We start from the raw sequence: 27,210 nt of genomic DNA, 5'->3' as shown, positions 1-27,210 counted from the left end.
TGGGAAAGTGATAGAAGTATCCTCTTGAATTCTTCAAGGAGATTCTGCAGTTGTCTGGCCTCTGCCTCGCTTACATGGGTAGACTACCCCAAATTAAAAAATACATACACACACACACATAATTGTGGCGAGATGCACATTACATAAAATTTACCATCTTAACCATTTTAAAGTGTACAGTTTAGTAGTGTTAAATATATTCACATTGTCCTGCAATCAGTCTCTACCTTGCAAAACTGAAAGTATACCCATTAAACAACAACTCCCTGTTCCCTCCTCCCAGCAGCCCCTAACAACCACCATCTACTTTGTTTCTTTGAGAGTGAGTACTCTAGGTACCTCATTTAAGTGGAATCATACAGTATTTCTTTTTTGTGACTGGCTTATATAACTTAGCATGACATCCTCAAGACTCATTCAAGTCATAGCATATGTCAGAATTTCCTTCCTTTTTAAGGCTGAAAAATATTCCATTGTGCGTATCTACCACATTTTGTTTCTTCATCAGTGGACATTTGGGTTTCTTCTACCTTTTGATTACTGTGAGTAGTGCTGCTATGAACATGGAGTACAAATTTTTCTGAGACCCTGGATTGAATATACCCAGAAGTAGAACTGCTAGATCTTACGGTAATTCTATTTTTAATTTTTTGAAGAACTAGAGAAATTTCTTTACTTTGTATCTCTATGTTAGTAATGGAAATGGAAGAACTTTGGCAGAGGGCTTCTTTGGCTATGCAGCTGCTGAGAGGCAATTTGCTTCATGAATTTAGGCTGTAATTGGTGCCTTTGACCTAGGTTTATAATCCAGCGCTAACCACCTAATTTCCTAATACGTATTTGCGGGCTGGGGACTTGGCCGTGTGCATAGACGTACACTGTTTTTGTGAAGAGACCTGGATTTGGAGGTGGACACAGATGCAGTCAGGATGGTCTTTGATCAGTGTCCGTGTGTAGTTTCAGACATTGACCTTAGGTGTTATTGCTCTGGGCACGCTGTGCCTTTGATCAAGGGACTTCGTTTCATTTAGTAGGCCTCTATCTTCTGTGTGAAATACAGGGAGAGGAAGGTATATCTAAAGGAAGAAAGGCCTATGATGTTAACATCTGACTCTCTTGGAATCTTTTCTTAGCAACGAAACCAAGGATAATTTATACAACAGAAGGGCTGTATCTTTGGGCTGTTTTTCTTTGTGCCATTGGCAGGTATTCCTTAAGAATTACATTTTTTCTTCATCATTCTCCTTTGAGGTCAAGATACACTTCTAGTCCAATTCACCATTCTAACTTTCACCTTTAAGTTAACTTACCTGAGTGTTCGTTTATTTCCTTTGTCTGAGTGACTTCTAAATGGCAGCTCGCGGGCATGCTGGAGAAATAGGTGTGCTCTGAACGTAGTGAATGCAGGGTGGCTTTTCTGTACTGACTTTGCAATACGTAACCCCCGGAGCAATAGGAATTGATTGGAACTCTTGGCTGGGTGACTACTTTAGCTCCCACTTTTATTGCTTTGGTTTCCCAGTTTGGCCTTTTGTTGAGTGGCCTTTTCCTTTGTAGACTGGCACATATTATGTTTGTAGAGAAAACGTAATTTAACCTTTTTGCTTTTATCCATGTCTTAAAAGCATCCATTTTCCTCCAGTAATACTTCTTAAATGCCATTAAGCAAATTCCCTTTCTTCATATCCCTGAGCCTCTCATCTTAGCTTTATTACAGCTGTTATTTTCAAGACTGGCTGACATTGTGTGTATTCTACACAAAGGCATGAGTATCTGTGTATTTGTGCTGCTTGTGTGGCTGGAACTCCTCCAGGGAGAGCTCTGGGCGGAGTGATTTAATTTCGCCTGACTGCTGCTGACCTGGGAAACTTTGGACACAGATGACCATGACTGACACTTGTATAGAGGAGAAAAATGACCCACACTCAACCTTCATCCTCCAGAGGAAAGCAGTGGAGGTGGTGGCTCTGTGGAGAAGTAAGAAGAGACATGCAGGGAACCTGTGGGGCAGTTTCCAGTAGTGTTTTGGGGGGCCTTTGGCATTCTTTGGTATAGACACTGTGGTATTAAAATTAGGTATTGGGATGAGTTAAACCATGATGCAGTAATGAGTAATATAGAGGTTGGAGCACTAATGCAAACAGGTTACACTGTTTAGATATATCTGTAGGTTTATAAGGACTTAAGAATCAAGAGGATTAATGAAAATGCTTGCAGCTGCAAGGTTACTCTCACATAGTGGTTTCTATTTGTCTTTGATCCTCATCAGATTTACTTGAAATATTTTCAATGGTCAGAACTTCATTTCCCTGATTATTTTATATGTGCTCGTTATCTACGTCATACATAAACTATGCATCATGTTTCCAACCATATTAATGTTATGTTTTTGTCAGGGTGTTATCACTACTTGTAGAAATCTTTGCCCAGCTCTAATGGCCCTTTATATAAAATGTTTTCACGTTTACTTGTGGATCTCATGCCTGTGTATGCTTCTCATTAAATATTTACCAAACTGAGTGTTTCTCGGGGAGTAGTGATGTCCACTTAAATGAATGCCTAATGTCAGGTAGAGACTCTTAGCATCTCCATAGGCCCCATATGAAGCTGGATTTTACCTTTCCTTTCAAAACAGATAAATGCATTTGCCGATCCGACAAGGGGGTGGGGAGTAATGGGTTCATTTTGTCAGAAATGTATCAAATAAGAAATCTCCTTGACTCTGCTCATGGAGGTTGGGAAGCAGTAGAGGTTAACATTCCATTGATGAAAATGAAATGTACTCAAAATCGTCCTGACTTTGCGGCGGGGGGGGGGGGGGAAGGGTGATTGTAGATCAGAGAGAGCAACATAAATACATGTGAATAAACAGCCTTAACACCTAATTACAATGATTTTGAAGGGGGTGTTACCGAATACATCTAGGCTGTGGCTTGGAGAGGTAGGAAAGGATCATTGGTTTGTCTCCTTCTCTTCGCAGTGTAGATATATAATTTTTTGTCAGTGTATCTGTAAAAGTTCTTCTAATTTAAGACATGCCAGAGCTAAACGATGTCCTAATGGGACACAGAGATTTCAGCTTTTTATTTATTTATTTACTTATGGCTGTATTGGGTCTTCGTTTCTGTGCAAGGGCTTTCTCTAGTTGTGGCAAGCGGGGGCCACTCTTCATCGCGGTGCGCGGACCTCTCACTGTCGCGGCCTCTCTTGTTGTGGAGCACAGGCTCCAGACCCCGCAGGCTCATGGGCCCAGTTCCTCCGAGGCATGTGGGATCCTCCCAGACCAGGGCTCGAACCCACATCCCCTGCATTGGCAGGCAGATTCTCAACCACTGCGCCACCAGGGAAGTCCAGATTTCAGCTTTTGATTGTGCTGAACATAAACATAAGCAGTTCACATCTACCAGTTGCTCATTTTCTTTCTAATAATACCAAGACTCAACAGAAGCATTGATCATAATTACAAAAGCGGATATTTCTTTAATGTGAGTTTATAGTTACCATTAGAGTACATTTCAAACACTAAGGTGAAGAATTCTAGACTTACGTCAGCAACTCAACGATTAAGTCCAACCATTGAGTTGGTAGAGAAGTCGCTGAAAAAGTATCTTCATCAAATATTGAACAGAATATATTTTACAACGATAGTTACAAATTAGAGGAATTTTTTTCCCTTTGTGTGCACATTTATTCTCACCCCTGAAATTGTTTTCTGGAACTGAAAATTACATAAATAGCTTGCCTTTCTAGTCTAGTTAAATAATAGATTTTTAAAGTAAGAAAATGAATGATAAACATTTTTTATACCATGTTTTTTCATACTTGGTTTAAGAGTATTTACAAGGAATCTTAAAATAGAAGATAACAAAAGTTCCCCGTAGAAACTAGAGAAATGTATAACCACAAAAGGTAGGATCATGTAATAGAGGATTGAGGCTAAGACTCTGGTCCCTTAATGGACAGTCTGGGCATGTTCCGTCCAGTATCGCCACCACAGCTGTGTGTGGCTATGGTGCATTTGAAGTATTGCTGGTCCAGACTGAGATGTGTTGTTCCTGCACAACACACGCCGGATTTCAAAGACTTTGTCAGTGAAAGAAAGAAAGAAAAAAACCAATACTTTAAAAATAATATTGGTTATATGTTGATATGATAATGTTTTGGATATTTTGAGTTAAATCAAAAATACTATTAAAAGTAATTTTAGGGCTTCCCTGGTGGTGCAGTGATTGAGAGTCCGCCTGCCAATGCAGGGGACACGGTTTCGTGCCCCGGTCCGGGAAGATCCCACATGCTGCGGAGCGGCTGGGCCTGTGAGCCATGGCCGCAACGGGAGAGGCCACAACAGTGGCAGGCCCACGTACCGCGAAAAGAAAAAAAAAAAAAGTAATTTTATCTGTTTTTTTTTTAATGTCGCTGCTAGAAAATGTCAGTGTGCATATGTTGCTCTCATTTGTGGCTCTTATTGTTGTTGCCTCCTAGACAGCACAGGGTACGTTTGACATCGTTTTATGAGAGTTTCGCTTATGTCTGAATAGATGGCTCAGCTGGGAGGTCAGTGTGCCCAGAAGCAGGACCAAGAGGCTCCTTGGCAATTTTGTTTTGAAGCTCATCCTGTATCTAGATGAACAGGTGACTGAACTGTGTTTCAAATTAAAAAAAAAAAAGGTATCTCACATTTTTAGAATGATTACCTACGTTGCTTGTTAGCAGTAAAAGGTCAAGAATGCATAAATTAAGTATTGTCCTATTATGCCCACAGCAGATGGAAACTTGGTTGCTCTCTGTTCCTTGTCTTCCTGATTTTGTAAGGCAAGGAGTGTCCTCCCCAAATTCCTCTAGTTAACCTATTCGTTGAGGTGATTCCCCACACTCTACTTCAGTTATCTTTGGTAAATAAAATCTCCTAAACTAGTACCTGCAAAATTAATCTGGAAAGTGTCTAAATAAGTACTAAATAGTGTATCATTCTTTAAAATAACCCATATTTATCTGTAAGTTGGGATGAAATATGTATGAGGTACATACTCCTGTTTGCTGTGACTCCTTAAGGGGAAAAGTATATTTAATTGAGTGTTTCTGCCTAATGATTTAAAGTCAACATGCATCTTATTTATGCATGCATGTATGTATGCATGTATTTATGTATTTATCTCGCAGATACTTATCACCTACTCTGTGCCAGGCTCTCCCCAAGAAAATCAGTATATGTTTGTCTAAAAATAACTGACACAGCTTTGTATGAGTCACGCCCTGCTCTAAATGCCTCATGTATATTAATGCATTTCTTCTTCTAACAGTGAGATAGGTAGAGTTATCCATGTTAAACTGAAGCATGGAAGTGACGTAACTTTTCCAAGTTCTCACAGCTCATATGTAGAATTGCTGGTAACCAAAGCCTGCAGTCTGGCAGCTCCCAGAGTCCATGCTCTTATCTAAGCTGCGTAAAATATTTTGTTCCACTTACTTTTGTCTCCCGGCTGCCTTAGCCAGACTTGCCCAGATGATGTGTTTTCTGTTTCTGTCATGAGAATGCCGGGCCATACGAGAGCTTTTTTCTTAAGCCAGGGTATTTTTTTGAACAGCCCTTTGTGAATTTATGATTGGCCACATGGAATAGTGGGTGGGATTATATAGTAATTATGCAAAATAACCTCACGTAACAGCCTGAACTCAGACTGTGGCCTGGAAATCTTATGTATCTTTTATGCTTAGGCATTCAGATTTTGTCATTTCATTATCATCAGCATCATAATGTCTATGAAGTTCTCTGGTGGTTTGTCACTTTTCTAGTGAACGATTAGTTACGTGAAGAGTATCCATAGATTGTCAGAATTCCTTAGGTGTGGCCCAAGTGTATTCTGTTGTACTAAACTGTTTCCAGACTTTATAAGAGATTGGGATACAAATTTGGTTTTAAGTTCTCATCTTAGTTCCTCCGAAGGGTCCTTGAAATTGTTTTCAAGGAATATTCCACCATCTAATGCACCAAGGAGGAATCAGATTACCTGCTACCCTATCTTGTCTTTGAGAACCTCTTTGAGAAATAATACAGGAAATTATATTTTTCTTAATCTAAAGCATTATCCCAATTTCAATATACGTCTTCCCTCCTTCATGCTTTAAATTAATATATGAAACAGAATGGTTAACAGCTTGACTAAGTGGTCCTCAAAATGCCTAACCACCTCATTTCAAAAGTATCCTCCAGAATTTTATGTCTGAAAGGGTTCCTGATTACACGTATCCATTCATGAAACAAATATTCACTGTGTATGCTCCTACCGTACAGGCCCTATCATGGCAGTTTCCATGAATAGAAGGCATGTTTTTTTCCCTCTCCTGGCGCTTACACTCTATCTGTACTAGTTCATAGTAGTAAATGTAAGGTAGGAATTACACCGGTCTAAGAAAACACTACATAGCACACCATATCTAGCTAAGTTATTTTGTAGAATTCTAGAGTTCAATGATGCTCTAAAGTTGTAGTCTGGTGCTCTCATTTACCAGGTGAATTACGTGAGAAAAGTGAGGCCCAAAGATGTGATGTGTGACTCATTCAATAAGAGAATGACAGGTGGAACCAGCAGGGAGCCCCGGACTCCTTGTGGTCCTTGCTGTAAAGAGGGATCAGGCCCTGCCCTGTGTCCTGTACATGTAAATTCCTGCATACCCAGTGTTCCAGGAGTATCTTTGCTGGAAAAATGAAGGACACATTTGCATTAACCCATTACTTCTTTTCAACTCATGCCATTCCTTATGTAATTACCCCGAAGCACAAAATTCAGGTTATCCACTATTCAGATGAAGACTTTGCTAAGATTTGCAGTTTTAATTGAAACTGCTCTTTTCCAAAAGTGATTGACAAGTCAGGGATACGTATCTAGAGATGAAAAACTCCAAGGCAGGAGAACAGATCTCAGAATCCCCAGGAGGGGGACATAAATGCCAATTACACATTGACTTTAATTCCTGGTTTGTCATAGCTGTCTGCAGGTGTGTGTCTTGGCTGTGGACTATTCTCAGGGCCTCATTTGTATTTGAGAATTTCTTTAATAATGTTACCTCTCCAATGAGCTCTTTAATCTCTTGACTTTCAGTTCTTTCTCTAGATAGAGGAAAAAACTAATTGGCAGGTGAATGTAGAATGTAGTTACTGGTTCTTTTGGTTATTCAAGATGAAAGATTTTTGGGAGGGGGGTCTTCCCATTGATTTTCTTTAAAGACAGCTTGGGGATAGCATACCTTTTGGCCTGGAAGATGAGATGCTAAGGGTTCATTTTTGTTTGCTACCATTACCCCCGTCACCACCACCACCAGCGCTACTCAAGTGGCCTTCCAGATGAATAGCTGCTCTCTGGGTAGAGAGCTAATGTTACTCTGTGCCATGTATTTGCGCTGATGAGCTGCTGTCCCACTCCTCTCTGCTGAGGAGGAGGCTTGTCATTGGCAGATGCAAGGTAATCTTGAGATTCACCGAGTTTATTTTTAAGCAGGGATGAATTTTTCTCCCTGGTAGTGGAATTGAGGGCTTGAGTCTGTTACTAGATGGATTGGGTGAAAACACAAAAACAGCTGAACATCTCCACAAATTTTTGACTTGCCTCCCGAATGCCCCAAATTGGACCATACCCTGTGTCTGTGCCCTTTTTAAACTTGGCCCTGGGTTACTTCACATCCTGTGGTACGGGCGCCCTTGAGGTTTAGCTCCTGTACAACACTGATTTCCTGTGTGATTTTTGCCAGAACTTCAGCAGGTGTCTACGTGCTTTCCCGGCCCTCTTCTGCTTCCGTAGGTTAGTTATCAGGCCTTGCCAGAGGAGAGTTCCAGGGTGGGTCAGTACAGACAACATGCAGAGGACTCCTTCCTTCCCAGGGATTTGAGTCAGCTTTGCTTCTGTGTGTGTAGACCTCCCATTCCTTGCCCTGTCTTTGGCCTGTAATAACTCCGGCCAGATGCCTACAGGGAAACTATGAAAACCTCTTTGTTGGAGGTACTAGTTTTTCAGCCCTACCCCCGCTCCTGGGCTGTTCACATTCCTCACATTTATCCATCTCCTTAGCTTTAGACAGATGATAAGGCTGAGCAGTAGTGTCAGTGTAGACGTCTGACCTAAGGAGTCCTCTTTATATTTTCTTCTTTCTGTGTTGTTGTCTGATGATAGTACTTCTCATGAGAAAGATTTACCTTATTTTCAGCCCTTAATTGGCCTTTCTCGCTGGTGTGGCTCCTTGTTGCTTTTAAAACATGATTAGATGGAGCGTTCAAGTGAGTGATCTGACAGAATTTGGAGGCAGCTGTCCTTCTGGAAATTTCCATATTCATTTATAAAATGGTTTTTGGAGCAACAGGCAGTTTGAAAGGATTTTGATGCTGCTCACCAGCAGTGTGGCTGAACTTGATGCTTGTACAACGTGCCGTCTCTAAGCTGACCGGTGGGAACTAAAGTCGTAGTTAGGAAAGGGAATTCTGGACTTTCAGATCATGGGGTTGGCTTCAGGGTGCTTGACTCCTCAGTACAGGTATGTAACAGGTATGTAACCTCGGCCATGACCAAAGCCAAGCATTTGCCTTAATGCTATAATACAGACCCTGTGTGTTTGCTAAGGGATACCACATACCACTTTCTTTTATTTATTTTTTTTTACAACTTTCTTTTGACACACACACGTCCTCTTGAAGGGTTTTGTAAAGAAAAAGCATCACTCAGTGTGTCCATATCCATATGTTTAGTATATACTAGGATTAACCTAGTATTAAAGGTTCTTCCGGTCCAGTCCATCCCCACCCCCACCCCCCCAATTTCCTAACTCCAACTCTGTTGGTATCGGGTGTAGTTAGCTGCATCATTTTGATTCACGTATTGTGAAACCAGTCCCAAGAATCTCTGTGACTGCCATCTTGTTTGTTCTTGATAGTCTTAACACAGGCCTTGAGAACTTATGGCGGGCTGAAACTACATGCAGTTTTTCTGTAGAGGCATTCATTCATATTTTTGAACAGATTTTCAAAGGAGTCTGAAAAGGTTAGAGAACTGCTTTACCATAATGTCTAGGAGTCCTCCAGGAATGTTCCAAATCTCTTCTCTGTGGAGTATAATTTATGTAAGGCCTTAAAGGTTCAGCCATTTTTCCTTCTCTCTTGATATCAGTCATCCTTTAGGTTCACAGCATCTTTTAGGCTCAAAGCAAAATTGAACAGAAAGTACAGAGAATTCCCGTATCTCTCCCCCCTGCCCCCCACGTACTTCCTCCTCTGCCATCAACAATCCCACTCCAGCGTGGTACATTTATTATAATTGGTGAGCCTACACGGACACAGCATCATCCGGAGTCCATAGTTCACTAGGGTTCACTCTGGGTGTTCTACATTGTATGGATTTTGACAAATGTGTAAATGACATGTATCCATCATCATACTTCTATACAGAATAGTTTCACTGCTGTCAAAATCCTGCCCTCACAGCTGTTCATCCTGTCTCGTCCTGCTAACCCCTGGCAATCAGTGATCTTTTTACTGTCTTCGTATTTTTGCCTTTTCCAGAACGTCACAGTTGGAATCATACAATATATAGCTTTTCGACTGGCTTCTTTCTCTTAGTAATATGTATTTCAGATTCCCCCATGTCTTTTCGTGGCTCGACAGTTCATTTCTTTTTAAGAGCTGAAAAATATGCAGTTGTGTCTATGAACCACAGTTTATTCATTCACTTACTGAAGAGCACTTTGGTTGCTTCCAAGTTTTGGCACCTATATATAAAGCTGCCAAAAACATCCACGTACAGATTTTTGTGTGGACATAAGTTTTTTACTGTCGGGATGTATGGTAAAAGTTTGTTCTATCCACAACCATCTCTCAGAGTGGCTGTACTGTGTTGTATTCCCAGTAACTGAACGAGAATTTCTTTTGTTCCCTATCCTCACCTGCATTTGTGGTCAGTGTTTTGGATTTTGGCTATTCTAATAGATGCGTCGTGGTAGCTCATAGTTGTTTCAGTTTGCATTTCCCCAGTGACACGTGTGGAACATCTTTTCCATATGCTTGTCATCTGTATGTCTTCCTTGGTAAGATATCCAGGTCTTTTACCCGCTTTAAAATTGGGTTTTTCATTTTCTTATGGTTGGGATTTAAGAGTTCTTCCTATATTTTGGATTACAGTCCTCTATTAGAGACGGCTTTTTGCAGATATTTTCTCCCCATGTGTGGTTCAGCTCTCTTTCAGTTGTTTTTTAAAATCTTAGACCCACAAAGTCATACTGTGAGTGAGGTCAGCTTTTACAGTTGTGCTGGCACAGGGGGCTGCTAGTGAGCTGTGTTGCAAATTCTCAGCCTTAACTACCTTGATGCTTTTTTTTTTTAACATCTTTATTGGAGTATAATTACTTTACAGTGGTCTACCTTGATTCTTTATTTTCAGGTCAACGTGACTGTGGACTACATTAGACCGGCCAGCCCAGCCACAGAGACGGTGCCTGCCTTTTCAGAGCGTACCTGTGCCACCGTCACCATTGGAGGAATGTGAGTGTTCTGGCTGGTAGCAACTCAGCCATAGCTGAGAGTTCTCTCCTCATTCACGTCTCTCCTCCCTTTTGTCCTGATTTGCTTTCCGTTACTCTTAACTCAGTGGCTTATAATTGTTATGTGCCTGTGTAGCACTTTGTTTGCAAAGTACTGCATAATCGCTCATTAGTTAATCATATACTTTCATTATTGTCATTATTTAAGACTTATTGGGCTCTGTGTGCTTGGCACTATGTAGCACTCATTATTACTATTAATAATGCCGTTTACTGAGTGTCAATCGGGCCCTTAGGTACTGTGCAAAATTAGAAAGATTCTCTGCATATTAGTTTAGTTGTAGGCCAGAAAGAGAAGAGAGGTTAATTGGACCTTTTCTTTGTATAGATGTATGTGATCAGTAGATGACAGGGTCTCCCTCTTCTACTCCGCTGGCCTTACCCTGGTTACATTCCAAAGTCTTTTGGGAGCTCGGTTGAGGAACAGCCTTCCAAGGAGCTATCTGATGGGGGCAGTAGGAAGCCTGCTGGGCCGTGCTTCCACAATAAATATTAAAACAATCAGTCAGTCCCCAGGAGCAATTCTTACCCTGCGTAAAAGACACCAGCATGCTAATTGTCTCCTTCTCTATTTCACAGTCTTAAATGGTGTTTGTTACCAAACTGGTATTTTTCTTTTCTTTTAAAAGAGGGCATGGTGGAGGGGAAGAAAAGGATAGGCTTCTCATCAAAACAAGGATTGTTTTGTTGAAAGTACAGTGAAGCCCATTGGGAGAAACACCTCTCTGTAAGCTATAGCATGCCCCTGAAAGAAAGAGGATCTGGTGGCTAACTTACTTTCCAGAAGCTCTCCTGCCAAACAGGAGCTTCTCCCATCCGTCGCCCCGCTCCCCCTGCCCCCATTCGTGTTGTCACTTTTGGAAACAGGTATTTTTAGCTACTGTTGCGGCTCCTATAGGTATTAATGTTGTTGATGGTCACGCAGCAATCGGAGACTTCACTTTTGCCGAGAGGAACTGAATATAGGCTTTTGATGTCATTACCTTAATATCATCACAGGCATCAGGTTATTTTTAGAAGCAGGTTCTTGAGAAATTAGATAATATTTTTGGAATGGGGGAAACTAGGAAATATTTTGCTCATTCTTCCATCTGTATGACTTGCAACAACAATTATTACCAGTTTGTCACCAATTCTTAGGAGCTTGATGCATGCCTTCCTCCTGTGGAAAGCTGGAAAGTTAGTATTCCCCTAGATTAAGATTTACGCTGCCACATACAAGGAGTCCTCTCCGATAACTGCTCCTTCTATCTACTTACTGGTTAAAACAACACCACTGCTGTCAAAATGCACATCTTTTTATTTTTGGCAGATGGCTTCTATTCGTGTTTTTCTAATGACCCATTAGAGCGGATTCTTTTCTTTTTTTTTTCATTTGGTTACCATTGAAGTATATTTTCAAAATAAATTTACACTGCTTAAAATTAGATATTCTGGAAATGTTCTATGGGGCGTTAACATCGACCTTTCTATCTCCCAGTTCTTGTAATTAGATCGTAAGTATTACTTTTGCGTTATTTACCAAGGTATTTACCTCGGATTAGACTGGCTTGGCAGGGTACCCTGGGTGCGTTGAGTTTCCTCATAGATTTGTTTCTACTAAACTAGACTTTATGAGTAAACTGCTGGGCGGTAACTGGGAGAAATGTGGGGATGTACTAATATTTTTGAGACCAAACCTCACCAGATAGTTAGCTCCCTGAAGATAGGGATTTTTGTCTTGTTTATTCTCTGCTGTAGTCTCAGTGTTCAGCAGTTGGTGGGAGTTCGATAAATCTGTGAGTGACCGTTTACTGTATCGCACAGTGTCCCTCTATGAAATAAAACTGGGAGTACTTAGATGTTTCATTACCTGGGACAGCTGTTTCTTCTGATTTTAATCTGATAAATACCAAAAAAAAAAGCCCTTGTATCTGATAGTTTTCCTTGTTTATTTGGTTATTGGAAGGTCAGTGCCAAAGATAGGGCATCTCTAGAAAATCTTCCTGGTAGCATGCTTCTGATGTTCAAGTCTTCCTCGTGGCTTCTCTTTGTTTTCCCATGACCTTGATTTTGTTTTCATTTTTTCTTGAACTTTCTCTACTTAAATCATTCCAAATAATACCGTAGGAGAGTTGATGTATTAATAATAATGTCCAAAATACTCAGCTTATATTTAGGATTATACCGAAATCCTTCTATCTGCTTTTAATGGTTATTCAGAAACGTTGGCTAGAGCAGGGGATTTAATTTTTTTATCCCAAATGTTTTAATTCCAATTTTTAAATTTTATTTATTTATTTTTTTGCGGTACGCGGGCCACTCACTGTTGTGGCCTCTCCCGTTGCGGAGCACAGGCTCCGGATGCGCAGGCTCAGTGGCCATGGCTCACGGGCCCAGCCACTCCACGGCATGTGGGATCCTCTTGGACCGGGGCACGAACCCGCATCCCCTGCATCGGCAGGCGGACTCTCAACCTCTGCGCCACCAGGGAAACCCCTTAATTCCATTTTAAACACAAAAAGGTATTTATATCTCCAAATCTTTGATATATGGGCAGCAAGGGCCCACTGTGAGTTGCATAGCTTTCTCTATGGAATGATGACTTAAAAACACTAATTATGGAATCCTAGATCTTTGTGATTTACATCCCCCTCATCTGTTATAGTTTTCCTGCTCTGATTTTTGCACATGTTGCAGCCATTTAAAAGCCATTCCTCTTATTAAACCTTTTAAAACAATGTTTCATAAAGACACTTTCTTTTGGTACTCATATTTCAATTATTGATATAAAACTTAGTGAAGTACATAATAAAAATGACCAGTATAAATCTGGGGACAGAAACAGATTGGGATAGAAGTGCACAGGTGTGTTAGAGTGGTCCTCAGTCACTAACTGGTATTAGCCTCTGGGTTTTGGGGAGATCGTAGAACATGTGGGCCAGTTAAGGAAAGGTTGCTAGGAGAGCTCCTCTAGTAATTCATTGCCTCTCTCGTGAGAGGTCTTAGGCTTTGTTCAGCTTGTAGAGATGCTGCAGAATTAATGATCTTATCTAAACTGTGTCTAAACGACCCAATCTAAACTATGTCTGGGGCTTCACTGGTGGCGCAGTGGTTGAGAGTCCGCCTGCCCACGCAGGGGACACGGGTTCGTGCCCCGGTCCGGGAAGATGCCACATGCCACAGAGCGGCTGGGCCCGTGAGCCATGGCCGCTGAGCCTGCGCATCCGGAGCCTGTGCTCCACACGGGAGAGGCCTCAACAGTGAGAGGTCGGACCCAAAAAAAAAAAAAAAAAAAAAAAGAGATCGATTTTTGAATAGCTTTTCTCAAACTACTCATTCCAGGGGAAAGAGAAGGAAGAGACAGATGAGATGGCCTCTTTCAGGATTACTTCAAAGCAGATTTTTCAGTGTATTTCACATGCCAAAGTGTGTGAATTATCCCTATCCCCCATAGGGTTCCATCTCATCCTCCTGTTGTTTTCTCTTGCTGTATGGGTCTGCGTCGAGTCACATGGTCTTTGGGAGGCCTCTCTGGTGGAACCGTCTTCAACTCCCCCTCTCTTGCCCTCTGGGGAATCAATAAAAACGAGGTTCATCATTCCTCTAATAGATTAAAATTTTTTTCTTGATTAACTTCTCTATGGAGTTGGCAAGAGTTGTTACCTGTTAATCAAAATAGTTTAAATAAAAAGATCAAACTTTGAGTTGTTTCTCATTCTCTGGCTCCCAGGTTGGGAATTAGCTGATCCTTTTAGGCCTGGATTGTTACAGGAAGCTGTCAAGATGGCACTTCCTGTTAATTACTTTTTATTGTATTTAAGACACTTATATAACTCTTCTTGTGATTTAGTCTTCTATGTAATTAGCTTCAGTGATTAAAATCTCATTCTTCCGTTATTGCCAGAGCCTTCCTGGGGAGCAAGTTTTGTGGGATGACCTTTACTTGTGCTGGACTTCCCAATTACTTTTTTTTTTTTTTTGCGGTACGCGGGCCTCTCACTGTTGTGGCCTCTCCTGTTGCGGAGCACAGGCTCCTGATGCGCAGGCTCAGCCGCCATGGCTCATGGGCTCAGCCGCTCCGCGGCATGTGGGATCTTCCCGGACCGGGGCACGAACCCGTGTCCCCTGCATCGGCAGGCGGACTCTCAACCACTGCACCACCAGGGAAGCCCTCCAATTACTTTTGAGCTGCAGTTTGGCAAACCCATATTACCTATTAACTGATTGCCCATGTCTTTTCTGCATATCACATTTTCAAAGAAAAGTGTTAAAAAAATTTTGTTCACATTTATAAAGGGCCACCTAAAAATATGACTTGGGATCAAGCCTCACACGTGTACGCTCATAATTACCACCACCCCGTCCCCCATCCCTGGAAAATTGTCACATATCCAGTAGATAGTGTCATTTAAGGTTTTGCCCCCTTCTCATTATGTGAAGTATTTCACAATAATAGGAGACAATAGACATGGCCCATTTTGGAAAAGTGAAAGATGGCACAGAGATGAAACTGTGCAATAGGAACAGTTGGGAGATGCCTCATTTCTGCACAAGGTCAGTTTTTTGAGAGGTGATTGGAGTTTTGTAACTGTGATTTTTGAAACATTGTTTTAATCTCTGCTCCCGGCCACATTCATGTAAAGCCACTGCTGTCCACCTTGATGCCTGTGTGGGGTCCTTACTACCAGAGATGTTGTGGCAGATCTCTTGGGCTTGGAGCATCTTAGTTACTCTCTGTTGTAATGGTTATCATCTAGCAGGAGCAATGCCATCTTTATGAACTTCCTTTGCAGCTCTGTGGCTTCTTCATAGATAGTTTGTCTTTATTATTTTTATATAAATCAGACTATTACACTTACAAGGAATCAGACTTCTTTTTTTTTTTTTTTTTGATGCGGGCCATTTTTAAAGTCTTTATTGAATTTGTTACAATATTGCTTCTGTTTTACGTTTTTTTGGTTTTTTTGGCTGCGAGGCATGTGGGATCTTAGCTCGCGGACCAGGGATCGAACCCGCACCCCCTGCATTGGAAGGCAAAGTCTTAACCACTGGACTGCCAAGGAAGTCCTAGAATCAGACTTCTTTTCCTTTTTTCATTTTCATTGGTTCTAGTTTGCAGGCGTACTTCCTCAGCTCTTCTGTTAGTGACTGAGCATGAGGTTAAGGTATTCTCCTTCTTCGAGAAGAATTCTTTTCTAATCCCAGTTCAGTTTTTCTCAGCCATAGTAGGAAGCAGTGTCATACCATCCCTAGCTTTTCTGGCTTGAGTTCTGTAGCTGTAAGGCTTTTGCTGTCAGGTCAAATCTTAAAACACACTAATGTCTGACTTCCAAGCTAAACATAGGAAGAACGTGACCTCCTGAAACCCCATTTTCTGTCCTAGTGTTCTTACCAAGTGGCCCACAATATTCTGAAGAGGTACTCTTTCAGTACCTGACATAGTATTAATGTCAGTGGCTCAGCCAGGAGGTAAAATCTGGGTTGTAGCCACCACTTTTCTGCACAGGTTTTTTGTTTACACTTCATCTACTTTAGTGGGTTTCCCCCTCCAACCTTTTCCTGCTTTTAAGGGAAAAGAAGACATCAGAAGAAACATTCCTCCTCTCCCCTCACCCCCAAACACCTAAATCATAAACACCTAACCAACCTTCACCTCTAAAAAGAGCACCGTAGGTTGTTTTCTCAACCTCACAGGCTGTGTTGAGTAGTAGAATTATTTATGCCTGTACACCGTCCTGAAGATATTGGAAGCATCTGTGGCATTTAGCGTGGAATACTTTGGAAAGAATGGTTAAATTACTGTACCTCTCTCCTGCTAGCTTTAGCACAGTGACCATTTTAAGAGAATGGCCCCATACAGCACCATAAGAAGGAACTTGGTTGTGGCAAAGGGTTCAGGTGGGAACACTGCTTAGTTTCAGTTAGATCTTGAACATCTTGTGGCTGTCTATATGTGGGAATCTCATGCGGCTGAGTCTTTTTTTCTTTGTAAAGCCCTGATGCTTTCAAATTATTGTATTACCCTCATCACTATATATGGAAGTTCAATTAAGCTTTTCACAATGGAGCACTTGGCTCTTACAAATTACCAGAATCCTTTACTGAGCAGTGTGTGTTCTTTCTTTCACTTTTCTCTATTTTTTTTTTTCTCAGTATCAATTGAGTAGAACGTCAAGTACTGGGTGACAGTGTATACTGAGCTGATCTTCAGGAAGGCCCCCTTATCAATTTCACAAAGTATACCAGGGAGAGCCTGGGAGAAAGTGAGGCTTTTTTCCAAATAAGAGGAACTCATCCTAAGGGAGGAACATTCTGGAATGTTTAGAGATATGGATAAGTGTGTTCAAAATCATCTTAAGTTAAAGGCCCTGTTTGGAAAAAGTAGAAATGCTATCTATTCCGATTTCTGTGGGCCCTCAAAGTAACTTAGTGAGGGACTGGGCCCAGACAGGAGACCAGCTGCTCCTTCTATATTTGTCTGCTAAGAACAATAGATTTATCTGTTTGTTTCTTCAACACATATTTGTTGAGCACCTGCTGTGCGCCAGGCACTGGGAATATAGCCGTGAACAAAGTCTTAAGCATTTCCCTGTGCCGAGGCTCTCCCGGCTGCACTTCATTCTCAGGAACTTTCTTGACTCTGGTCGCTGAGATGTCAAGAGTCCTTAAGGGTATTCACTGGCTTTGTTGCCCCCAGAACCTTGCTTATGGAAATTTTGGCTTTAAGAAACACAAGTGACTTTATATAAACAGCACCTTAAAAGGCTCTTTTCTATTCAGATTTTGCCTGGGACTTTTAGAGAATCTACCACTCAAACAAGTTAAAATAAAAATAAGAGATAATCCCTCTTACATCTTTATTTTTAGATGAGTCAATAACTTAACCTGTCAGTAGACAAAATGAAATGCTCAAGCGACTACCCACTGAAGCCATTTGTCCTTTTCCTCTTCACATTACCATTCGTGGGTCGTTCAGTGTTGGTGAAGCTTTGTGAGTCCTGACAATTCACCGTGGTTTCCATCCTGCTCCATGTTTTCTTAGGGACCTAAAGACCTGCTTACTTTACTCCTGCCTCACCGGGCAGAGGACCCGATGCTAACTTCTAACAGAGACTGCTTCTCACTTTTTTGGTTGGTTATCCTTATAACCCTATAAATTAACACTACTAATTTAAAAAAATTTTTAGCTTTAAACAGTATCTCTTCGTTTTTTAGTGTTTGCACTGTTATTTCTACCCTTTAGCCCCTAGTTTTCTTACATTATTTTTGTTTCACCAATGGTAAACTTTATAATGTTCAGTTACTGTTTCTGATTAACTTTATATACTGTCTATGTACTGCCCACTCTGAAAGATGAGGAAATTAGAATGCTTACACTTTTTTCTTTTAAAAAAGTTTTTTTTGCTTTTATCAAGATTTATAGCATTTATTCAGTTTGTCCTCTGTCAATGTCATTGTCTTCTAACCTTTGCTTGCAAGATGTTCCCAAATATTTAAACCTATCCCGCATCCCCTAGCAGTTATAATTGTGTAAGTATTACTGTTGGACCAAAAGACATGATAGTGTGATTAGACCTACCATAAAAGAAATCCATGTCATTAAATGTCCAGAGAACAGTTGACTTAATTGTGTCTATATCCCTTCTTCCTTTTTACACTTCTTCATATACAGTTGCCACTGTATCTCAAGTCATTCTTTTTGTGGATTTTCCTCCCATTTGTTGAAGAACCTTGATTTTTCTCATGTGTTGGGTGGTAAAGTTTCTAAATTTCTGAAAATGTCTAAATTTTTTTGCTTATGTTCTTGAATATTAGTGTCATTATAAAATTATGGCTTCAAAATTATTTTCCTGAAAACTTTGAAGACACTGTGTTCTATTGCTTCAACGACGTTTATGAGAAATCCAATTTCTGTTTCTTTAAATGTAACATTTTTTTCTGGCTCTGGAAGAGTTTTTACAATTTACCATTAATTGTTGGTTTTCTGAAATTTTATCAAAATATTTCGATGTCCTTTTTGCTTCATACTCGATTGTCTTTTCAACACTGAACACTAAAGAGATTTTTTTGTTGTTACTTCTTGAATCATTTTCTTTTTCTTTTATAATATTGTATCTTCATATATCTAACTTTTCTTCCAAATTTTTAAGACCACTCTGCATTTTTGTCCTGTATTCAAGGAGATGTCTTCATTGTTTTCCCACTTGCTTAGCCAGCCAGCCATGTATATTGACTCATTTACAATCATACCGTCTCTGATTCATTCATCTCACTTATTTATGTACTTACTTGTTATTTCATATACCCAGTCTTTAGAGAGTGCCTGGTGTGTACTAAGCACTGGGTTAGGCACCAGGAATATATGGCAGTTCTAAAATAGAAATGATTTGTGCCCCCATGAAATTTACATACTAGTCTATTAATCAAACCCATTTTACTTTTTAATGTCAGCACTCATATTTAAATTTTCTGTTCTTTAAGTGCTCTATTTTAATAGCATCCTCTTCTTAGTCTATGAATATAATATTTTCTCTATCTCTGAGAATCTTATTTAAAAATTAAGCACTTCTTCCAGCTTTCCCCCATGACTAAATGCTCTTTACTTTGTTCTTTTTCTTTCATAAGTCCTCAAGCATTTTGTGAAGCTTGACCTATATTTATAAAGAAAGGACCAGGCTGGAGTTGGCATGGCTGTTCCTCTGCAGTTTTCTGTGTCTGCTTCTCCAAGACATCTGTCATAAAAAAGTCATAAGGGAGCAGGAATGATCAGACGCAGCCTTCCTTATATGGTGCCTGAAAGTGGACCTGGAACATAGAGGAAGCAGGCAAATTTCAGGCCCCACTAAAACTGTCAAGGCGTGGGGGGCTTTCATCACCTGGTAGAGAGCCTTAGTGCATTTCCCTGGGATGGCCTATGAGGGGGGACCAGGGGTGGGGTGGGTCTGTGATGTGTTCGGCCTACTCTCTCTAAACACGGTGCCTCTGCTTAACTTTCAGGCCACAAAATCCATCTACCAAAATCACCTGCCCTCTGTTCTATTATAACGTGTGTTTTTTGAAGTGAATTATCTCGTTTGACATCAGTAATTTGGGGAAACACATTGATATAAAGTAGAAGTCGTATTGGTTTATAAGTGATGTTCCCAAATACATTGAAGTATTGAAAACAGTAAGGGATAAACTTTCTTACATTTAAAGGGAGAACTTTAGCAAGGTATAAAGACTTAAATAAGAAAAATCTAAATGTAAAGTTGAGGAGTCTGTAGTAGGAATTTCGTTTCATGTAAGTCGTGACTACATTAGTGACTTCAAGAACCTTTATGCTTTTTGCTATGTTAAGCCCGGTAGCAACCTGTCAGTGAGGTCACAAAAGCTATGAAGACACTTTTTCCAGAATTAAAACAGTGGATTAATGAAGAAGACTACACTATGCATCAGACTGTTTTGATTAAAATGGTCTCTATTGATGGCACAACACTGTAAATAAACTATACTTGAATTAAAAAAAAATTTTTTTTTAAATGGTCTCTATTGAAAACAAAGCCCTGTAGTCCCTTCTCTAGATGGAAGAGAAAGAATCAGAGCCCCAGAGTTCAAGGCTACTCGAACCCTAGAGGTTTTTCATTGTGCCCCATTTTTATTAGGGTCGTTTTTGCTGGTGCTTAGGCTAGAAAGTTCCATAGGGTTTAAGACGACTGAGTATAACCCTGTTTGTTTCGGGGTTTTGTTGGTTTTGTGGGATGTGAACTGCTTGGGATCACACAAACAAGTACATGCTGGAAGAAATGCCTGTGCTTGCTGGTTAGGGCCTTTTTCTTTTACCAGGGGTCAAAACTCTCTGCTCCTAGCAGCTCTGTGGGCATCACAGGGATGGATGGGGAAGAGGCTGGCTGGCTGGCTGGCCCTGCTCTTCTGAATGCTGTTCCTGATTAATTGCTCAGATGATGTTCCCAAAGCCTACTCACCGTGTGCTTTGTATGTGTCAATAAAGGCCCTTGAGGCGCCCCTGATTTGCCACCCATCTGATCCGATCTATTTTCTGTCTTTCAGGATTTGTGCAAACTTTCTGATATGCTGTTAACACACTTTCTTATTTTCCAGCGCTATTAGGGCTTTATTCTTGTGCATATCTGTCTTTCCTGTCATTTCAGTGGGACCTTGTAAAGAATGTCATGCGGACATAAGTTCTCAGTCTGCCATTCTGACCTCCCTCAAGCATTCTTTATTTCTTCCTTTGGAGAGTGCAATTGATGTGATAAGGAGAGGGGACATTTGACATAATTGCCAGTAAGCACAAATTGTGTCTTTTAATGCCATATCTCAGCCCCTTTCTCTTTACAGTTCCTGTGGCCAGCACAGTGCACAGTGGTAAGGGAAGCAGGAATGGAGTTTTATAGATTTTTCTATCTCCCAGTGGTGATGCTGCTTCACAGGGATTTGCTCCAGTTCATATTGAGTGATATTTTAAAGTGATAAAAATTGTAGTATCATTTTCAAAAGTTTAGAAAATAGGGGGAATCAGCCATTATGTAATAATGCTAACATAACCGTTGTTTGAAGGGTATGCCTTTTGAGTGCTGGTTATTTTTTAAGAATTTAATTTACAAACAGGAAAACTTTGACCGTTTGTCATAATGTTGAGATGAAGACTAGTTATTGTTGGATCTGAAGATTCTGTGGATATTTTCTTCAAGTAGGCTTTGGAGGTAAGCACACTTGAGATTAAACCTCGGCTCTATGCCTTGATAGCTGTGCAATCTTGGGCCTTAGTTTTTTTCTTGTGTGAGTTTGATATGATAATACTACACTCCGAGGGCTGTTGTGAGGATTAAATGTGCCAGTGCATTTAAAATGTCTAGCACAGTGACTAAGCCATAATAGCCAAGTAGTTAAATGAGTCCTAAGCCTGGCCTCTAAATTGGTCATTGGCCTGATTTCAGACCTAGGGGTCTTTTTTGTCCTTTGTCACCTCTCCTACATCTCTGGCCATTTCTTTTCACTCAACTTTTTCCTTTTTTAAGGATTCTTCTTGAATGTTTTTATATTCCACCCTCTTATTCTTCACAGTCACCCCGCCCAAGCCCATCTACTGATAACATTGCTACCTCACAGATGAGCTTGAATAAGATGTAGAAAATGCCTAGTATGTAGTACCTGCTCAAAGGTTAGTTAAACAACAAATCACCCCATGGGATTGTGGTTAGATGTTGTTGTACTAGTCTGTTCTTATTGTTCCATGGCAGACACTTTGGTTTTGGATTTCTCTTTTCTCATTTTTTCACTTGCCACCAAATCACATCATTTTTCCTCTAAACATCGAAGGTATACTCTGTTCACCTAAGACAGTAATGACTGATAAGTACTCCCGTAAAAGAAGTTAGATATTCATGAGTAATTTTTAATGTTTCAAGGAGTTTAACACACATTGACCATTGAGTAGGGACAATATTTATTCCTTAGTAAAAGCAATTTATTGAATAGTATCTTTCAAACCAAGAGGTGTGCTAGCAAGCAGCCTCCCTGGGTATACTTGTAGTGTATACATATTTAGCTACCTATTTACTTCCTACCTGTATATATTAGGTATGTAAAAGGCAGAGGGCTACTGACTTAAGTGTTTTAGGAAATGCTGCTATTCTCTGCCCCTACCTTAAAAGTCTTACTAAAAGTCAGATTCTCTGAATTTTTTTTGTTTTCTTCTTTGCCGCGTCATGGGACCTTAGTTCCCCAACCAGGGATTGAACCTGGGCCCATGGCAGTGAAAGTGCAGAGTCCTAACCACTAGACTGCCAGGGAATTCCCTTTGTGGATCTTTTAGACTGACCCTCTCTGCTGTGATGCCTTTGTGAAGTTTTGTGCCATCGTTGTGTTCACAGCAAGTGGAACATGGAGGGATTTAACAGATGTTTGGACCTTGGAAGTCAGCATGCAGCGTAGAATTTAGAGATGTTTAATGGCATGAGCTTCATAGGGGCCAAAGAAAACTTGGGACTGCCTTTTATCAAGTTTCCAGTGTGGGTTTTACATGGAGCCTTTTGGCTTTCTGATACATCTGTTTACATGACAGCTGTGATTCAACAAACTATTGCCTTAATGTGAGCTTCTGTTGTGTTAAAACTGATTTATAGGCCATCACGTATCAGGTCAGCAACAAGGGGAATTAATTATACTGCAGTTCTATCCCACCTCCTCCCAAAACAAAAATCATCTTGACATTGACTGCAAAATCACCTTTTCCTCTAAAGTAAGAAGCGCCTGTGTAAATCATTTTTTCTTGTCGCCACTTTCTCAGAAACCTGGCTTTGAAACTGTTTTCCTTCGTTTGTCACTTAGCACAGGCTGTGGCTATGGGGAGATCAGACCATTTGAGTGAGGGTTCTCCACCGAGGCTCTGTAGTTGCTTACTGTATTTCAAAGTTGGAAACCAAAATAACCCCACGTTCCCCCCAAGGGAAGGGGAGAGTAGGAAATCGCAAAACCCTTATTGTATTCCTGGGTTCATTTGTTGCTTCTACTAGAGCTGAGAATTGTTCAGTTAAAAAACATTGTGTCTTCTAATTCTTAGGCAAACGTTGACTACCAGGAAGCATTTTTGTTTTGACTTTGTTTTATAAGTGGAGACTCATTTCTAGAGCTTTTACCCGCTGCAGTTGTATACTTTGTTTATGCAGTGGAAGTCTAAAGCTGCTCCCACATTCTAGACCTTATCCATACTGATGTTGGGCTTGGTCCAGTTGCTAATGAATTCTGGGAAACAAAACACGACTCGCCTGTTTCCGTGGTGCCAGCTGGCTGGGTTATGGGCCATAAACCATAACGGGGCAGTTAGTAGAATTCTTACTGGGCCTGTTTTTCCTTGCTGACCCATCTGAGAGAACTTCTTTTGAGCATCCACCCTAAGAAGCAACCTGTGCCAAAACAGTTTTCTTCTAACTTATGTAGAAGAAGATAGTTATTTTTTCAGGTAACAGTGGCTTGGTATTTTGCAGAGCAGAATGATGGCCTTCCAGAATCTAGAGTATTATTTTGAATGCCTTCCTCTAAACAAGGACAAAGCATTTTTCATGTATATCAGCACCTGCAAAAACCATAGAGGATTTTTTTTATACCATTTTCTAATGCATCTTTTTTTTTATTTTTAATTTTATTTTTGGCTGCATTGGGTGTTCATTGCTGCGTGCGGGCTTTCTCTAGTTGCAGCGAGCGGGGGCTGTGCGTGGGCTTCTCATTGCGGTGGCTTTGCTTGCTGCGGAGCATGGGCTCTAGGCGTGTGGGCTTCAGTAGTTGTGGCACACGGGCTCAGTAGTTGTGACTCGCGGGCTCTAGAGCACAGGCTCAGTAGTTGTGGTGCAGAGGCTTAGTTGCTCCACGGCACGTGGGATCTTCCAGGACCAGGGCTCGAACCCGTGTCCCCTGCATTGGCAGGCAGATTCTTAACCACTGTACCACCAGGGAAGTCCAACCATAGAGGATTTGAAAAAGACTTTCCGGGGCTACCCCGTCTCCATTTTGGTCTTTACCGGACCTCTATGATTTGGCTGGTTCTCCTTGCACTGTCAGAGCCAATCATTCCAGATGCCATTATGTAATTTTCTGTCTTGGGTGCGTGTTTGTGTGGGTGGGTGGTTTTGTTTTGTTTTTAAGTGGTGTTTAATGTCAGGCTAATAATAAACTGGGTACGTAGGCCTGGTTTTGTCATAATGGCCACGTGTTTGCTTATTTGTCCCTTATTCCCCTGAGAGGCAGAGAACTCCCCCTCCCCAAGTGGTGCCAACATTTTGGAGGGGCCTCTTGTCATCACAGCTGCCTAGAAAATGCAGCATTGCAACTGGCAGCTCTATTCTGAGGAGACAAACATGAGGAATCTTCTCCCTGGTGGCTCCCATAGCTGATTGCTTATCTTCCTGCAACCTAAATAGAGCCAATAGAAATGAATTTGCTGTTCCTGAACCGGTTCCAAAGTTTGGTGTGCTCTCTACCCACAATTCTTAGGTTCTTGTTCTTTGCAGAATGATAGATTGTTTGACACATGTATGATTCTGGGGCCCTGAAGTTGCATTTCATCATTCTTGGCCCCTTGAATTCTTGAAAAGAAGCCTATATTAGTTGTCTAGGCAGTTTTCCACAAAACTACATTATAGAACCACTTGGGGCTCTTAAAAATATAATGGTGCCCCATATTTTAAATCTAGGTACTGATATTTGTTGTTTTAAAAATACTGATCTTTACCGCTAGAGATTCTGGTATTATTGGCCTGGAACGGGTATTTTGAATGGTGATTCTAATGTGCTGCCAGTATTAACAAGCACTAGGAAAGGAAGGCTAGAGGAAACAGGAGTTTCCAAAGCCAACATACTCTCAGATAAGTTGTAGATGTATCAGATAAGACTGATGTATCTGAAATTAATAATGTGTACTTAGGTGACCGAGGCATAATTATTCGGCAGCCTTTAATCCAGACTAATATCCTCAAGTGATTTGCTGTTTTGTGTTGATGCTCTTTTAGGTCTAACCCCATTTATGACCCTGGCTGTTTTCCTTCACACCTTTCTGTTTATAAGCAGGGCTTGTGTTCAGCTAGTGTTCACATGTATAACAAACTAGCCAGTACTATAATGTTAAATATTTGAATATTTTGAATATTGCCTTTGATTATAACACACAAAAGTTTGAGTCTGGTCTTTGAGAACCTTGCAAGACTTGTTTTCAGGGGGAGATGTCAGTCTTGTTTTTAGAGTGGGTTTGGTTGGCAGAGGAGGAATAGTCAATAACTAGAAGTATTCCTATTTTGGATTGGATAGTTTGAATTGGAACTATTTTCCATACCTTGTTCTGCATTGTTGAGCTTTGTGTTTGAGAGGGTGTGGTTGAGAATCATTGCCTGTAAAGGGATTCTTTCAGCCTGAGCTTGAGTAGAACTTGGTGACATGTGTTTTTATTGTAAATGAACTGTCCCAGGATAGATCCATAAAAAAATAAATAGGAGTTGCTGGAGGCTGTTTTTCCCATCTGGAAACTCAGGAAAATTGGAGCATATAGGTAGGTCATACCTTGCCCACTTGTGCCCGTTCTGTGTTTTTCATCTTTAGATCATTAGACTGTTTTCACATTGATAGATTATGTTCAGCAATAACACAGTGTTCATTGTAGATTAGAAGACAGCTCATTAGGGTCAGCACTCATTTCCCCTCCTCTCCCTATCCAGCCCTCTCCACAGTTTACCTTCCATTTTAATAGCTGAGTCATCTTTTTCTGGAAGGTATATTTTTTTATGGCAGCTCCAAGAAGGATGAGCTGAAGAATGAGTTTATTTAGAGTCTGGCAGGGATAGTGGGACTGTAAGCAGACTGATTGTTCTAAAACTTCTCTAGAGTAAACTTGTTTCTAGGGCACAAATTCCCCTGCATTATCAGGCGGACTCTCAACCACTGCGCCACCAGGGAAGCCCCCTCATTATGTCTTTAGGAAGTTATTCACCTCTGATTTCTGTTCCCTGTGATTTTAGATGATAACTTACCACCCATGACATAACTTGTATGTCACCCCCTCTCATTACCCTGTGATAACAAAATTGTTGTGATACCTATCCAACCAGTTTTTTTAAAAATCCGATAATTCATTTCTAAATTGGAACTTGTTTCTTTCTAATCAGCCTTGTAATGTATTACAGACATCACTCTCGCCATTGGCTACAGCAGTGATTTAATGCTAGGTTTTTAATGACTCCTTTGTTAACCCTGGTATTCTGGGATTTAACACCCACTGGCCGTTGACCATTGGAAATGATGAAAACTTTGATTTCATGCGTGTTGGATAACACTGGCCTGTTGCGGAAGCCATGAATCTTGCCGCTGCAGCGGCGCATGTGATGCAGAGGCTGCGGCTGGGTGGGCGCTCTCCCAGGCCATGTGCTGCCTCCAAAGACGGGAGCTCATCAACTTCATCAGCCCAGGGTGCCCTCCTCCCAGGACAGCCAGGTTCGAAGCAGGGCCTGCACGGATGGCTTCATCTACTGGACAGGTCTCTGGACTTGTGAAGTGAGCTCACCTTTTCAGCTGTTTCCTCAAAGATGCTTCCCTTGTACACGTACCTTTAACATCTGTCCTTTGAACCTTTTTTCTTCTAGTAAAGTCCTAGAATTTTGTAGGACTGTCTAAGGTTCAAGACGATCTAGTCCACCTCCCTCATTTTATAAACAAGATGTCTGAGTCCAGGAAGAGTGACCAAACTAGGCCGGTGTTAATGGGAACAGCAACAAGAGTGAACACCAAAAGGTGCAGTGCTCACTGTGTACCGGCACAATCTCAGTATCATCATTTATTTACTTCTTTTCCTTACAACAGCTTCGTGAGGTAACCTTGCACAACAAGTCCAGATCCCTGCCCTTCTCTCCTTACCTCCTGCTGCTGTTGAAAGCAGAGGTGCCGTGTTGGTTGCTTTCCTCACTCTTAATGGAATCATTGTGAGTGCTCTTTGGAAGAGACGGGCTAGTTTATTTACGATGGAATCTTGTGGCCAGACTGTTAGTACCATGAACAGATGCAGGTTCTTTTCTCCTCCCCCCACAAAATTACTGCTCAGGGGAAAGGATGTCACCTAATACTTGGCATCTTCACAGAGACTCTTGTATTATTACAAAGTGCTTCCTC

The 27,210-nt window shown here is 41.0% G+C and overlaps 1 protein-coding gene across 1 annotated transcript in view; it reads left to right on the top strand.

Moving 5' to 3' along the window:
• The window catches only part of SND1 (staphylococcal nuclease and tudor domain containing 1), a 413,476-nt gene that overhangs the window by 183,917 nt on the left and 202,349 nt on the right, over positions 1-27,210 (top strand). The window contains exon 12 of the mRNA XM_024762838.1: positions 10,419-10,519. Coding sequence (XP_024618606.1) covers positions 10,419-10,519 — 101 coding nt within the window. The remainder of the gene's footprint in view (positions 1-10,418; positions 10,520-27,210) is intronic.

Source organism: Neophocaena asiaeorientalis, unplaced genomic scaffold (genome assembly GCF_003031525.2).
Source record: "Neophocaena asiaeorientalis asiaeorientalis breed wild unplaced genomic scaffold, Neophocaena_asiaeorientalis_V1.1 scaffold681, whole genome shotgun sequence".
Taxonomy (NCBI): Eukaryota; Metazoa; Chordata; class Mammalia; order Artiodactyla; family Phocoenidae; genus Neophocaena; species Neophocaena asiaeorientalis.
Note: the sequence above shows the minus strand (reverse complement) of the source record. Positions and strands in the feature narration are given on the sequence as shown.